We start from the raw sequence: 13,920 nt of genomic DNA, 5'->3' as shown, positions 1-13,920 counted from the left end.
GCACCAGAGTCCGCCCATCCCACCACGGAGCCCCCCAAAGAGTCCACCACAGAGCCCACCCATCCCACCACAGAGGCCGGCCCATCCTGCCACAGACACATTCGTTCCACCACAGAGCCTGCCACAGAGCTCCCCGCCATCCCACCACAGACCCACTCATCCCACCGCAGAGCCCACTGTCCCACTGTCCCACCACGGAGGCCCCCACCCTGCCCCATCCTGGAGCCCCCGACCCGATCCTGCCACAGAGCCTGCCCATCCCATCATGGAGCCCCCCCGCATACTGCTGCAGAGCCCCCACGCCTGCCCTGCACCCCATCCCACCTCAGAGCTCACCCTCCGGCTGCCTGTGTCCTCCGCGTTCCCCTAGGCTGGAACATGGCCTGTCCTCCCGGTCTCTCCGCCTTGCTTTTCGTCAGTCACAGCTCATTTCTGGAACTCGGGACCAAAGATGCCTAAGCAAGGCCTGGCGGTGAAGTCCATCACGTGACTGGCGCGGGGCACAGTAAATGGTGCACTTGTCACTATGGCTCGATGGCTTTCAGAGGAGGTTTCTCCTTCCCTGTCTGCTTTATGATATCTTGAAGTCTTTTTATTGAACGAAAACATAAAGAAGTCCCGTAAGACTCAGAAGTATGATGCACTGGGGGTAGTGTACACACTCAGAAGAGCAGTCAGAGGCGGGGCAGTGCCAGGCAGCCCCTCACCCTCTAGAGCCTCCTGGTCTCTAGGACAGGCCGGCTTTCCTGTGTCGCTCTCCCCGGCCCCCGGAGAACCAGGACAGCTCAGCCCGGGAGGGCGAGTGTGACCACCCCAGGCCCAGCACAAGGGCCCCACTGCCCTTCCCAGCCACTGGCTTGGACATGATGAGATGTGAGGGGAGGTCTTCTGGAGAACTCACAGTAAGGTTTCCTTACTGCAAAGGTGTCCCCCATCACGCCTGCAGGGCTGACGTCACCAACAGGGGCACCGTCCCCGCATCACGCCTTTAGGGCCAGTGTCCGCAGCCAGCAGGGGCTACGCCGGGATGCTGAAGGCCACAGAGCAGGCAGCGGGAACCTGGTTGCTGAGGATGACATGCTGTGGTGCTCTGTGGTAAGAACTCACAAATCCTCAGTTTCAGTTGTTTTGTGTGGGACTTTCTATTATATGCAGCCAAAAGTATTCTGATACAGCAAAAAAACAAAAACAAAACAAAACAATAAAACCCAGAAAATCAGAACCACTGTCCACCTCAGCACCTGCAGGTGTGCAGCTGGCATTCTGATCCACATTCATTCAGCAAATGAGGGGCTCATGCCCAGCAAGGTGTCAGGCATGGGGGACACTGCCATGACCACAGTGGGTGGCCCTCTATCCCACAGATCTCTCCCAGCCCGTGGCACTGGACGGTGGCAGCTGCGTCCCCAGCTCTGGAGCCCCCCTGCCAATGTGGCCTGCGGCTCTGTGTGACCTCACGCGGGATCCGATGCGCCATCTGACCCCTCTACCCCAGTTTCCTCATCCGCAGCTTTCAGACAACGCCAGCACTGACCTCACAGGGCTAGCATGAGAATTACATGAGTTAATGTGAGTAACTCGCCCAGCAGTGCCAGGCACACAGCAAGCACTCAACAGATGCCAGATATGATCAGAAAACATCAAAAATAAATAAGTTGCATGGGGCATGAGAAGGCAAGGGAGCCGGAAGCACCAGAGGGATGGCACCCACTTTCGCCTGGCCTGAGAAGCCCTACATGTGGGAAGGCTTGGAGGAAGGAGAGATACGCCCCATCCTTCCTGCAGGGCATACAGGCCCCGAACCAGGACAATCACTGAAGTTCAGGCACCAGCAAGGAGGCCTGGGTGACGGGGGCAGAGTGTTGAGGGTATGAACTTGGCTGGCCTGGGCGGGCTGTGAGGGGTGGTGTGGACCCCCATAAGCAGGTGGCCTGGAGCTGAGGCAGATGGAGATGTGATCAGGCTTCTAGGGTTCCTCATTCTGGAGTCGGTATCCTTCCAGTCTGGTCTTTATGCTCCAAACTCAGTGGCTTTAGGGAAATGGATGAACATATTCACACTGTCTTATAATCCGTTCTCTTTACTTAATATGGTATGAACACCTTCTTATAGAATTAAGTACTTAACTTCCATCTTTTTGTGGATGTGTATTTTTTATAACATTGCTGTTTCACCATGAATTTACCCAATCTTGTTACTGCTGTTTTCCAGTATTATACTATGAAACACAACTGGAGGGGACATCCACTTACCTAACTTGCTGTAAATTCATGATTATTTCCTTAGAAAAAGTTTCCAGAAGTGAAATTGCTGGGATAGTTACATGCAAAGAAGAGTTTTTTTTAATTGAGTGCTGTGACTCTTAAGAAAATATCATTAGAAAAGCAAGTAGCAGGAAAAATTGAAGACTGAGAAATACTGTTTGGTTGCTTTAAAGAACTACAGAATTCAGGTTTCACCAACAAAAATAAAACTTTGAATCTAATTATAGGGACAACCTAGAACATTTTGTTTCGGGCCCAGTAGTGTTACATTCTAAAATGGCCACAACAAAAGGTTGAAACTACAACTCTCAATTGTTTACGCAAATTTCTAAATTATATATAGTAAAGATAGTCAGAAAACAGATGTTTGGAAGTTTGTTCAGAATGTCAAAATATTATGAAGAATGTTACACAATGGAAATTATTTTTAAAGAGCTAAAGGTTTCATATTAAAGACCAAGAAAAAAGGCAAAGAACCTGCTGCTGTGCTTGTCTCTAGCACCCGCAACTCGGAAGCAGCGGCTGAAACGTGGAGAAGGGACGGCGGCGTAACGAGGCGTCAACTGTGTGTATTTACGAGGTCATGCAACTGTTTATCCAGTGACATGGCCTAAAACCCTGCAGCAGGTGTAGAGATGGCCTGGGCCACCCCTTCCTGCCATCTCTGCTGCACTGAGGACAGCATGTGGACAGACTGGGGGAGGTGGAGGCTGGGACCCAGCCCCAGCGAGGAATTCGGAGGCTGGGAGCATGACCTCACTCGGGCATTGGGGCCGGGGAAGCAGCACTCCAACTAGGTTCGAGAGAAAAGACATGAGGAAAAGGCAGAATGAAAAGCACTGTCAAGTGTGGGTGAAGCCAGAGTCTTGCTGGGGCACAGCCCAGGCAGGGAACAGAGAGTGACCATGGGGAGCAGACAGCCAGCACCCCGGGAGGGTGACGTGGCCGGAGAAGAGGCAGGGACGTAGGTCGGGCTGGGGAATCTGTACCTCGAGGAGGCATCAGCCCTCTGCTGCACCTTCACCCATTCAGATCACTAGATGAGACCGGGGGCCAGGGTTCAAGGGTGATCAAGACCCTTCTCACAGAGTGGCTATTCCAAAACATCAAAGACAAGGAAAGTGGGAATTATAAGGTGGTGAGAGGCGTTACCCTAATAGAGTACAGAGAAACCTGCCCAACCCAATCTCGTGGGTCAGGGAGGATGTGCGGAGAGGAGATGCTGCCTCTAAACTTGCTGAGCGAACGAGCACTTCTTCCCAAAGCGCAAGACAAGGGAGAGAAGAGGGAAGTGGCAACGGGTCTGAGAGAACCATTATGACGGCTCCATCCACAGACTGCCACGGCCACCAGAACAACACTTACCTTCAGCTAAAACAGGGTTCTGGGCATCTACATGCAAAGACTCAGATGGAATGTGAAGGCACACGAAACTTGAGAAATTGCTGTTGTCTGCAGGACACACAACGTGAATCCACGTGTCTTCAGCCCTAAACCACAGTAGCTTAGTGAGTGATGCAGACACGAAGACCTGGCCATGGAAATCACATGCAAATACCAGCAAAAGGCCTGGTGCAGTGGCTCACGCCCATAATTGCAACATTTTGGGAGGCTGAGGTAGGCTGATGGCTAGAGCACAGGAGTCAGAGTCTAGCCTGAGCAACATGGTGAAACACCATCTCTACTAAAAATACAAAAAATTAGCTGGGTATGGTGGTGCATGACTGTAGTCCCAGCTACTTGGGAGGCTAAGGTGGGAGGATCGCTTGAGCCCAGGAGGTCGAGGCTGCAGTGAGCTGTGATTATGCCACTCCAACCTGATAGACAGGAGTGAGACCACCTCTAAATAAATAAGTAAATAAATACCAAGAAGAGATCATCAGTGCTGAGTGTAGGCTGTGCATGTGAGTTTTTCTGGTTTATTTCAAAGAAACCAAATCAAGACACAATCATTAAAAAATACTTCTGTGGCCGGGCGCGGTGGCTCAAGCCTGTAATCCCAGCACTCTGGGAGGCCGAGACAGGCAATCACGAGGTCAGGAGATCGAGACCATCCTGGTGAACACGGTAAAACCCCGTCTCTACTAAAAAAACACAAAAAACTAGCTGGGCGAGGTGGCGGACACCTGTAGTCCCAGTTACTCAGGAGGCTGAGGCAGGAGAATGGCATAAACCCGGGAGGTGGAGCTTGCAGTGAGCTGAGATCGGGCCACTGCACTCCAGCCTGGGCGACAGAGCCAGACTCCGTCTCAAAAAAAAAAAAACAAAAAAAAACTTCTGTATTTGTAATTGTTATATGTTATACAACCCCAGCCCCTGAATATAAGATCTGCCCTCAGAACATCTCTTACAAGTTAGTGCCAGAGAAAATTCATCTTCACCAAAAAATGAGTATCCAATGTCCACCCTGATAGCATGATCAAGTGAGGTCGAACATGGCTTTGTGGTTTTGGGTTTTTGTTGACTTGACTCCCTAGAAGCTCAGTGTCAAATGTGATGCTGAAGAATTACATCCATCCTCATGGTTATCACGTTTGTTTCCTCTAATTTTCTACTTCTATTTTCTAATTAACTTTTTTGCCCTTGTCCTTTTGTGGTTAAGTTCAGTCAAAAACTTTTTGGAAAGTGGCAAGAGAGATACAAAAAAATAAAACAAGACCAGAAATAATAAGTAAAAGAGTTTTGGGAGAAATCAAAGAGTGGCTTGCTAATTTCCATTGTGGATTGGCTCAAAGTAGGCCTCAATTATTTTTTTCATGATAAAAATAGTCAAGACTAATCCAGCATTTACTACGTGCACCATTCTTATCACTTTACAGTCATCAATTCATTTAATCCTCCTACACCCTATAAGTTAATATTGCATTAGCCCCACTCTTAGTGATGAGAAAACTAAAATATGGTGAGGTCAAATAAAGGGCCAAATGCAGCCGGGAAAAGTGACTCACTCCTTTAATCCCGGCACTTGGGGAGGTCAGGGCAGGAGGATTCCTTAAGGCCAGGAATCCAAGACCAGCCTGGACAACACTGCAAGACTTCCTTCTCTACAAAAAAAAAAGTAAAAATTAGTTGGGTGTGGTGGCATACACCAACTACTAGAGAGGCTGAGGTGGGAGGATCACTTGTGCCCAGGAGGTCAAGACTGCAGTTAGCTACAACCATGCCACAGAACTCCCGCCTGGATGACAGAGGGATACCTTGTCTCTAGAAAGCCACTTGCAACGCTGTGCAAAAATCACAGGACAAACATTCATTACACACAGGAGGATATTTTTAAATACAGCCTAACTTAAAATACACACTCTATGGACCCTTGGGGATCATTTCCATTTTTCTTCTTTTGTGCAGAGTGTGAAACATTTTAAAGACAATGATCAGTCAGATTCGCAGGTTACTTTGAAAATTTTTAACACAAGTTTACAGATGGGCTGGTTCCAAATGTTTATTCATTGTTTAAAATGGTTTATTTAAATTTTTTTCTTCTTTTCCTGCCGATACACACAATGTACCACATAAAAAACAGTACCTGAAGATGAACAAGCCTTTCCTTGCAACAAGAGCTTTAACATGGAAATGTTTGGAGAAACTAAAAACCCAAACATCCCACTTGCTTGTCAGGGACAGAAAAGTCAATTCAAAGCAAGAATATCCTGGTTTATGTAACTGAAAATCACGGGGTAATGATGGTTCAGGCATAACTTAGTTCACAGCTTCCAACAGCGTCCTCAGGACCAAGCTCTCTGCATAACGGCCGCCCTTCTCCACAGACAGATGATGAAGGTGTCCTTTCCAGACAGGCCATCCCCACAAGACTGTGCACTGATGCCACAGCTCCAGGCCTTACACCTTTCCCGCCGTTTTTCCTAAAGCTTTCCCTTCCTAGAAAGTTCCCGCTCTTCACTGATCCAGGTGCTCTTGAGAGGGAGCTAGGGCTCCAACCAGTCAGGGGCCACCTCTGCTGGGAAGAGGGGTCCGCCAAGCCAACCCCATGAGGGGGCAGGTGTTCTCCAAGGGGAGCTTTCTGCTGCCTGGAAAGGCAAGCCTACGCTGAACTGCGAATACACCAGAGTCTGCAGTAACGGGTCTGGAAAGCTCAACTCCTGAAGACCCACCAACAAATACAGACAGGACAGTTCCAGAACTAAGGCAACTAACATGCCACATGCAGACACTGCCAGCAAGTCAGGAGAGGTGCACGCCTTAGAGTAGCTGCAGCGGACACCCATCACCGGGATGCCAGAACAGCCAGGCACCTCTCCTGGAGCTGAGATTAAGGGCAAGGCCCATGACCTGAGGATTGGGAGAAGATTTTCATAGGCAGATGAAGTCAGTGCACAGAAGAATGACATGAAAAAAGAAAAACAGAGGTTTACAGATGAGCTTCTACTGCCTTTGCTGAGGAGATTAATTTGTTTCTGCTATTAAGCCCTGGAGGGGAAAGGTGGCTACCAGCAGATGCAGGATTTAAACTGGAGTTTGCACACCCTACGACCCCATGCCTGGTCAACGCCAAAGCCCATCTGCTTACCTTCCCTAAAAATTAAAGTCTTTTGTCATGAACACACATGAAATCACCATGCTCAGTTTTTGTACACACAGGTACCTAGGAAACAACAAAACATATTTAAAAAGTTGGTGGTACTAGGAAGCCTGGTATGATGAAAACTACTTGGTAAAACTACGGTTAATTAAGAATAATTTTCAACTGCATAGAAAGTGAGCCCACTAACTTCCTGTATGGCAGCCTATAATTCTTTTATAACCAACATGCTGGCAATGCTCTAAATATGACTCCCATCTGGCCAAAATGATGAATCATAGCTATTTTTATTATATCCAATGAATGACCATGGAGCATCTGTCCTGAGGGTCAATAAATAGAATATTTAATTAACTTCATTTTAAAATCTATAATCAAAGTATATATCATTCAGTTCCTTGGATAACTGAGGAGTCATGAAGCTTTTCCTCAAATACGGCTATATAATAAAAAAATTTATAGCATTCCTTCAATTTTGACATTATGGAAGATAATGTCTTCAAAACAAAACAAAACAAAATCCTCTCACCCTTAAAAAGATATTAGAGCACTTTAGTTTCAGAATTAGTTGAGTTCTGGGTACATAGAATCCAAGGTAATTTAAATTCCATGAAGCCTATTTTTGCTTTTATATTTAATTTGGAATTTCTACCAATTTCAAAACTGAAATAAGTAGACAAAAATAAGAGAAGCAATAGATTGCCACAGAAGGGCATGTACGTCACTGGGGAGAAATAATGTAATGTGATCTGAATTCTATAAAAATAAAAATCGAACTAACCCATTTAAATCACAAGTAACAAAAGGCATACAAAAAGTTGGTAAATAAATACATGTTTATTTCTGTCTTAAGCTGTACCACTTTGGACTATCGTAAGTGCAAAGTTCTTTCGAAGGATAACAAATACACATTGAATACTATGAAAAATTGACTTAGAATGCTTATCTGAGAAAACATCTGTGTTGAGAAAACTTTACTTTTAATTACTTCATTCCATGAATTATTTGACATAGTACTCATTTTGCTTACAACGTTTATCCTTTAACCTGAAAATACAACATACAGATTTGACGTGGTAGCTCAACAGAGGAAGCCGTTCCATACCTCTCCGCTTTTACCCAAGAACAGGGGCGATCACCAAGGAGTGACAGCGAAGGGGCAGGAATGGCGCACAGAGGCAGGACGCGCCCCAGGTCATCACTGAGAGCAGATCCCACGCCCCTGAGCTGCCGCGGTGAAGATGCCTCAGGTGACCCAAGAGAGAACCCAGGACAGGGCCGGCTCTGGGTCACCTCTGTCCCTCTGCGTCCTCCCCGCCCAGATTGTGCTTGGACAGAATATTGCCTACAGCCTGCTCCCCGTGCTGCCAGATGTAGGGGATAAAATATTCTAATGTGTTCTCTTCCAAGCAATGAAAAAGTCACACCATCCAGAAGGAAATGGTACGCACACTCTACAATTACTATTGGAGCCAAATCTGTGAGTCACCCAGCTGCCGGCACAAGACAATTTGGCTACTGGAAAATCCTGATTAATGACATTTTTTTAAACCCAGAGTAACAACTTGACCTGCCAAGAATTACCATTTTTTCATCATTTCGCCATTTTTGGCCTTGGTTATCTATTACCTTTCTCAGAGAAAAGGAAGAAAGTAAAATGAAAATGGTGTAAGGTGCGTTCATCTCAGGCCAAAATGTGCTTTCCAAGGTGCGCTGGGGCCGGGGTTTAGCGCAGCCTCGCGACCTGGGGGAAGGGTCCTTGGAGAGCCTCCCGGACTTCCTCGGGCTACGCCGAGGTGCTGGGTTATTTCCCAACTGCAAACACAATTAATTCACCGGCTGTTGATAAGAGTCCTCCTGACAGCGCGGATCACTGGGCTCCGCCAGGCGCTGGGACCGGGTCTCTGTCCGGGGCGCCCCCGGCCCGACCCCGCCGGGGGTCCTCGCCTTCGCGTCACCGGAGCTGCCTCCAGCCTCGAGTCCGGGATGATGGGAGAAGCGGCGGCGCTTTGGAGGATATTTCCAGCTCCCAAACCCCCCACAGCCCAGGCTGGCCGAGTTCATCCACACGAAGGATAAATTCACTGCTGATCGCTTTATCTTTAATCGATACAAGACCGGCGCCGCCGATAAGTCACGAATTCCCAATTCCAAGCCGTGGCCGGGATCGCCATTCACCAGCAGCGGCGGCGGCGTCGCGCAGGGGCGGGAAGGACCCGGGCTCCAAGCGCGTAGGGCCCGGACCCGGGGCCGCGAGTTTCCGACACGCATCGCAGACCCGCCGCGCGCCCTCGCCCCCGCGCCCGCTCTGCACCTGAGAACCTCCGCTGTCCCGGGGCTCCGCCTTCTCGCCGGCGCCCACCTCGCCCAACTATCTTTCCTCGAGGCCCCTCCCCGGGTTCCCAGGTCCAGCCTGCTCCGAAGCCTCCGGCACCACACACGCCGCGCGCGGAGGGAGGGCCGGGCGGGGAGAGGTGTCCAGTCCAGCCCAGCCCAGCCCAGCCCAGCCCCACCTGGGCGCGCAGGCAGAGGAGCCAGCGCCCGCCGCCTCCCAGCCCTCCGCGCAGAGCTGTAATAATTACATCCTCATTATTTCTCCTGCAATCGTTAGCGAAGGAGCCGGAGAACAGCAACAGCCGCTGCCGGGGGAGGCTTAGTTACAAAACCCTGCGCTGGGTAGTGCCTCGCTTAGCAACCACCCCTAAAAAAGCCCCCGTGCTCCTCGCTCGCACTTGGAGAGCCGGGCGGCGGCCACCCCCTCGCTGCGCGCACCCTCCACCCCGCCTGGTCTCGGCAGCCTCGGCAGCCGCGGCCGCCCGGCACAAGGGGCCCCTCCTGGCCGCCCCCGCCCCCGCGAGCCCCCGCGCGCGCAGCCCAGCCTGACACCCTTCATTCATTCCCGGTCCCCGTCGGCGTTTCCATCCGGGCTTGGGGGGAGGGGGATGCAGTCTGCTGCCCGCCGCCCCCACTCGCTCGCAGCTGTCCCACCGGAGGTAGGCGCGTAGCCCCTGGCCCGCCGGCGCTTCCCAGGCTGTGCCCCCTCCACGAACGGAGAATTTCACACCTCCGCGGCCCCGTGGGCTCCCGCACCCCCGGAGCCCAGGGTCCCGGCATCCCCGAGCGCGGCCAGAGATGCGGGGAGCCCGGCGAGGAGCGCAACGCGCGACCCCCGAGCACAGGCTGTCCCTGGGGTTGCCGGCGCTCCGGCCCTGGCGGGCGGCACGACCCTCGCTCGCCCCCGCCCCCAACCCTGACGCCCTCGCTGCGTCCCCGCGGTTCCAACACGCCGCCCCCTCCCCGCCTCGACGGCTCTCGCAGCCCCGCGCCCGGCTTCTCGCGCCCAGCTCCCTGCGGCCCCCGGTGGCTCGCACCTTCCTCAGCGCGGACATCCTCGGACGCTCCGAGCTCAGCAGGTGCGGGGCGACATGGCGAAGCGGCCCCTCCTCAGGCCGGCGGCTCCCGGGGCTCGCGGGTCGGGGTCCGTGCGTCCGTCCGCGGTCCGTCTGTCCGTCCACCGCCGCCGCCGCGCGCTCAGACAGCGCTCGAGCCCGGCGCACGGTCGGTCCTCACGGCTGGCGCCTGCGCACTCGGCGCCCGGGGAGGCACCGGCGCACTGGGGGGCGGCCGGCGCGCGGCTGCATCTGGGGAAGGGCCCGGCTCGGGGAGCGCGCGGACAGCCCGGCCCCAACTGTTGCGCGGGGCGCGCGGGTCACCTGGGGACGGCGCGGGGCTCCCGGCGGGAAAGCAGCGGCCTCCACCGCGGCGCGCGCGGGCGACGCTCACCGCGCCCGAAAGTTAGCGGGGGACCCGGTCACACCCGTCGCCCCCGGGCAGGGTCAGCCTTTCTGGACCGCGGTTAGGGACGCGCCGGCGTTTTGTGCAAGGGACTCGCGCTCCGGTTCGAGTCGGCTCGGCTCCCAGTGGGGCTCGCGGGGCAGAGGGGACGTGGGGCGAGGGAGGCGCGGGCGCTTGCGAGGATCTCACTGCGAGGTGCGGCCGCCGCGTGGGTGCTGGAGGCGGAACCTCCCCCGGTTTCCACAGGCGGGCTCCGCTGAGGTGGGTGTGCGGCGGCGGCTTCACGGGGACCCACCGGGGGCGCCCCGAGAACCTGGGTCCGGACGCAGGGAGCGCCCTTGGAGGGGGCCCGCCGCCTGGGTTTGCTGTGAGCGGCGTATGGACGACAGAGCCGAGGAAAAGGGAAAATCGACCCGGAGAAGTGGTGTTGACAACCACAGCAGCCGGGAAGATCAGCCACCCTGGCCACGTGTGGACGGACCCTCGCCAGGGTCATGGGTTTGCCCTTCCAGGAGCGGAACGCGGGAGCGAGACGCGCTGGCATGGGGGTCCCCGGGCGGTCACCGACCCTGGGCAAGTCTCGCAGTCCCAGTTTAACGTAAATGCAGAAATGGATTTCTGCTTTCCACCTGCGTGGCTATGGCATTTAAATGAGATAAAAGATGCGAAAACAAACCGCATAGAAAGACGGATGGGAGTTAGAATGAAATCAGGTCATCCAAAATATTTGGAATGGACAAACCCATCTTTTCCAGAAATTCCAAGATCTTTAAACCAGGCTCTGTAAGAATTTCCCGTATAGTTGATCACCCAAATATTCATCAGTTGCAGTGTATTTTCAAGGCAGAGTGCTAAACGATGAGGGGGTAGCAAGGTGAATGGAAGAAAGAAGTACAGCCGCTGTCCATTTCTCCTAAATGTTTCCCGAATCCATCAGTGGTCTCCACTGGATTCAGAGCCCAAACCTCAACCGGGGAGAGAGTCCAGGTCAATTTATTTTCATTTCACAATTTACTTTCCCTTTGCTTTCCTCCCCGGCATTTCGTCCCCATCCCTTCACATTTTTTAAAAGAATCTATTCTTTCATGCAACAGCAACAAGAAAATCACACAAATCTACTGACGGCCTCTCCTGTGTTCTTAGTGTGTGAGCAGTACAGAAAGCCACGGTCGCCGGCCCCACGAAGCCTTCTGTCTAGAGAGGGGTCCATCCAGAAGTTACCCAAGGAACAATTACAAGTTATAATTACTTCTCTGAAGGAAACATATGGAGTGTTATTGGTGAATGTGAAAACGGCAACGAATATGGTTTGTGACATCAGGAAAGAACTTTTTGAGGATGTCGTTACTAAATCTTCCCCTGGGTTCTCCCACAAGCAGGTTTTGAGATGTGGATTTGGGTGCAGGTAGTTCATTTTGGAGATCGATCCCAGGAAACTAGAGGAAGTCGGGAGAGAGAGGCAGGGCAGGAGGGGACGTCCTGGAGGCTGCGGTGACACCAGGCTGCTCCTGTCGGCAGTGGGGCCCCGTCCTGCTGGGGGTGGTCTAAGAGGAGCAGCTTGGAGTGCACGTCAGCATAGGAAGGCTGGACAGCTTTTCAGCTTCTAGGTACCAGTGACTGAGGGCTGCTCCTCACCCACACACCCTGCTCCCCCAGCTGAGCACCTCCCAAAGCTTCAAAGAAAGTCCAGAGGCCAACCAGCAAGGAAGTGCACCGGAACCTGAGAGCACAGTGAGGGTGGCGTCAGAGGTAGCCTCTGCCATGGCCCTGGGAACAGGATTTAGGGAGATAAGTGCAGGCCTGAAGACCTGGGGAGATAGAAGGACTTGCTGTTTTTGTTTGTTTGTTTTTTCAGACGGAGTCTCACTCTGTCACCAGGCTGGAGTGCAATGGCACGATCTCAGCTCACTGAAACCTCTACTTCCTGGTTCAAGCGATTCTCCTGCCTCAACCTCCTGAGTAACTGGATTACAGGTGTGCACCACCACGCCCAGCAAATTTTTTTTTTTTTTTTGTATTTTTAGTAGAGACGGGGTTTCATCATGTTGGCCAGGATTGTCTCGATCTCCTGACCTCATGATCCACCCACCTTGGCCTCCCAAAGTACAGGCGTGAGCCACTGTGCCTGGCCTTTTTTTTTTTTTTTTTCCAAGACAGGGTCTCACCACTCCTGTTGTCCAGGCTGGAATACAGTGGTGCTGTCATGGCTCACTGCAGCCTCAACTTCCCTGACTCAGGTGATTCTCCCACCTCAGCCTTCTGAGTAGCTGAGACTACAGGTGTGCACCACCATGCCTGGCTAACTTCTAGTATTTTTAGTAGACACGGGGGCTTGTTACGTTGCCCAGACTGGTCTCCAACTCTTGGGCTCAAGTGATTCTCCTGCCTCCGCCTCCCAAAGTGCTAGGATGACAGGCATGAGCCACCATGCCTGGCCACATTTTCCTTTAACTGAACAGTCAGAATAATTGAAACTGAGGGAGAAAAGAAGGACAACATGATCGTGACTGGAGAAAAACTCCAGGTTGTCTTTCAGGACATTTTAAGGGCTTTGATTTGTATCCTCTATACAATGAATTATGATGTAGGATTTTGAGCAGGGCAGAGATTTTCTTCATAGACGATCATGTCATTTGCAGACAAAACTTTTATTTCTCCCTTCCCAATCTGTATACCTTGTTTACTTTTCTTGTCTCATTGCATTGGCCAGGACTTCTAGTGTGACAGTGAGAAGCAGTGGTGAGAGGGGGAGCCTTGCCTTCTTCCTGATCTTAGGGGGAAAAGCTTCTAGTTTCTCACTGTTTAGTATGCTGTGAGCTCTAGGGTTTTTGTAGGTGTCCCTTATCAAACTGAAGAAGTTACTCTCTAATCATAGTTGGCTGAAGGTGTTTGGGTTTTTGTTTTGTTTTGTTTTGTTTTTTTTGAGACGGAGTCTCGCTCTGTTGCCCAGGCTGGAGTGCAGTGGCCAGATCTCAGCTCACTGCAAGCTCTGCCTCCCGGGTTTACGCCATTCTCCTGCCTCAGCCTCCCGAGTAGCTGGGACTATGGGTGCCCGCCACCTCGCCCGGCTAGTTTTTTGTATTTTTTAGTAGAGATGGGGTTTCACCAGGTTAGCCAGGATGGTCTCGATCTCCTGAGCTCGTGATCCACCCGTCTCGGCCTCCCAAAGTGCTGGGATTACAGGCTTGAGCCACCGCGCCCAGCCTGGTGTTTGGGTTTGAAATCATGAATGGGTGTTGGATTTTGTCAAATGCTTTGTCTGCATCTATTGATGTGATTGTGCGGTTTTTCTTCCCTATCCTGTTGCTGCGATGGCCCACA

General features: G+C 52.0%; 1 protein-coding gene across 1 annotated transcript; it reads right to left on the bottom strand.

Moving 5' to 3' along the window:
- Positions 1-7,622: 7,622 nt before the first annotated feature.
- On the bottom strand, positions 7,623-9,597 carry LOC106999641 (uncharacterized). Its single transcript, XM_015144676.3, has one exon. The coding sequence runs from the start codon at positions 9,073-9,075 to the stop codon at positions 8,632-8,634; it is 444 nt and encodes a 147-aa protein (XP_015000162.2). The 5' UTR covers positions 9,076-9,597; the 3' UTR covers positions 7,623-8,631.
- Between the last annotated feature and the right edge of the window lie 4,323 nt (positions 9,598-13,920).

Source organism: Macaca mulatta, chromosome 8 (assembly GCF_049350105.2).
Source record: "Macaca mulatta isolate MMU2019108-1 chromosome 8, T2T-MMU8v2.0, whole genome shotgun sequence".
Lineage (NCBI taxonomy): Eukaryota > Metazoa > Chordata > Mammalia > Primates > Cercopithecidae > Macaca > Macaca mulatta.
The sequence above is the reverse complement of the archived record's forward strand: the minus strand, read 5'-3'. Positions and strand labels throughout refer to the sequence as shown.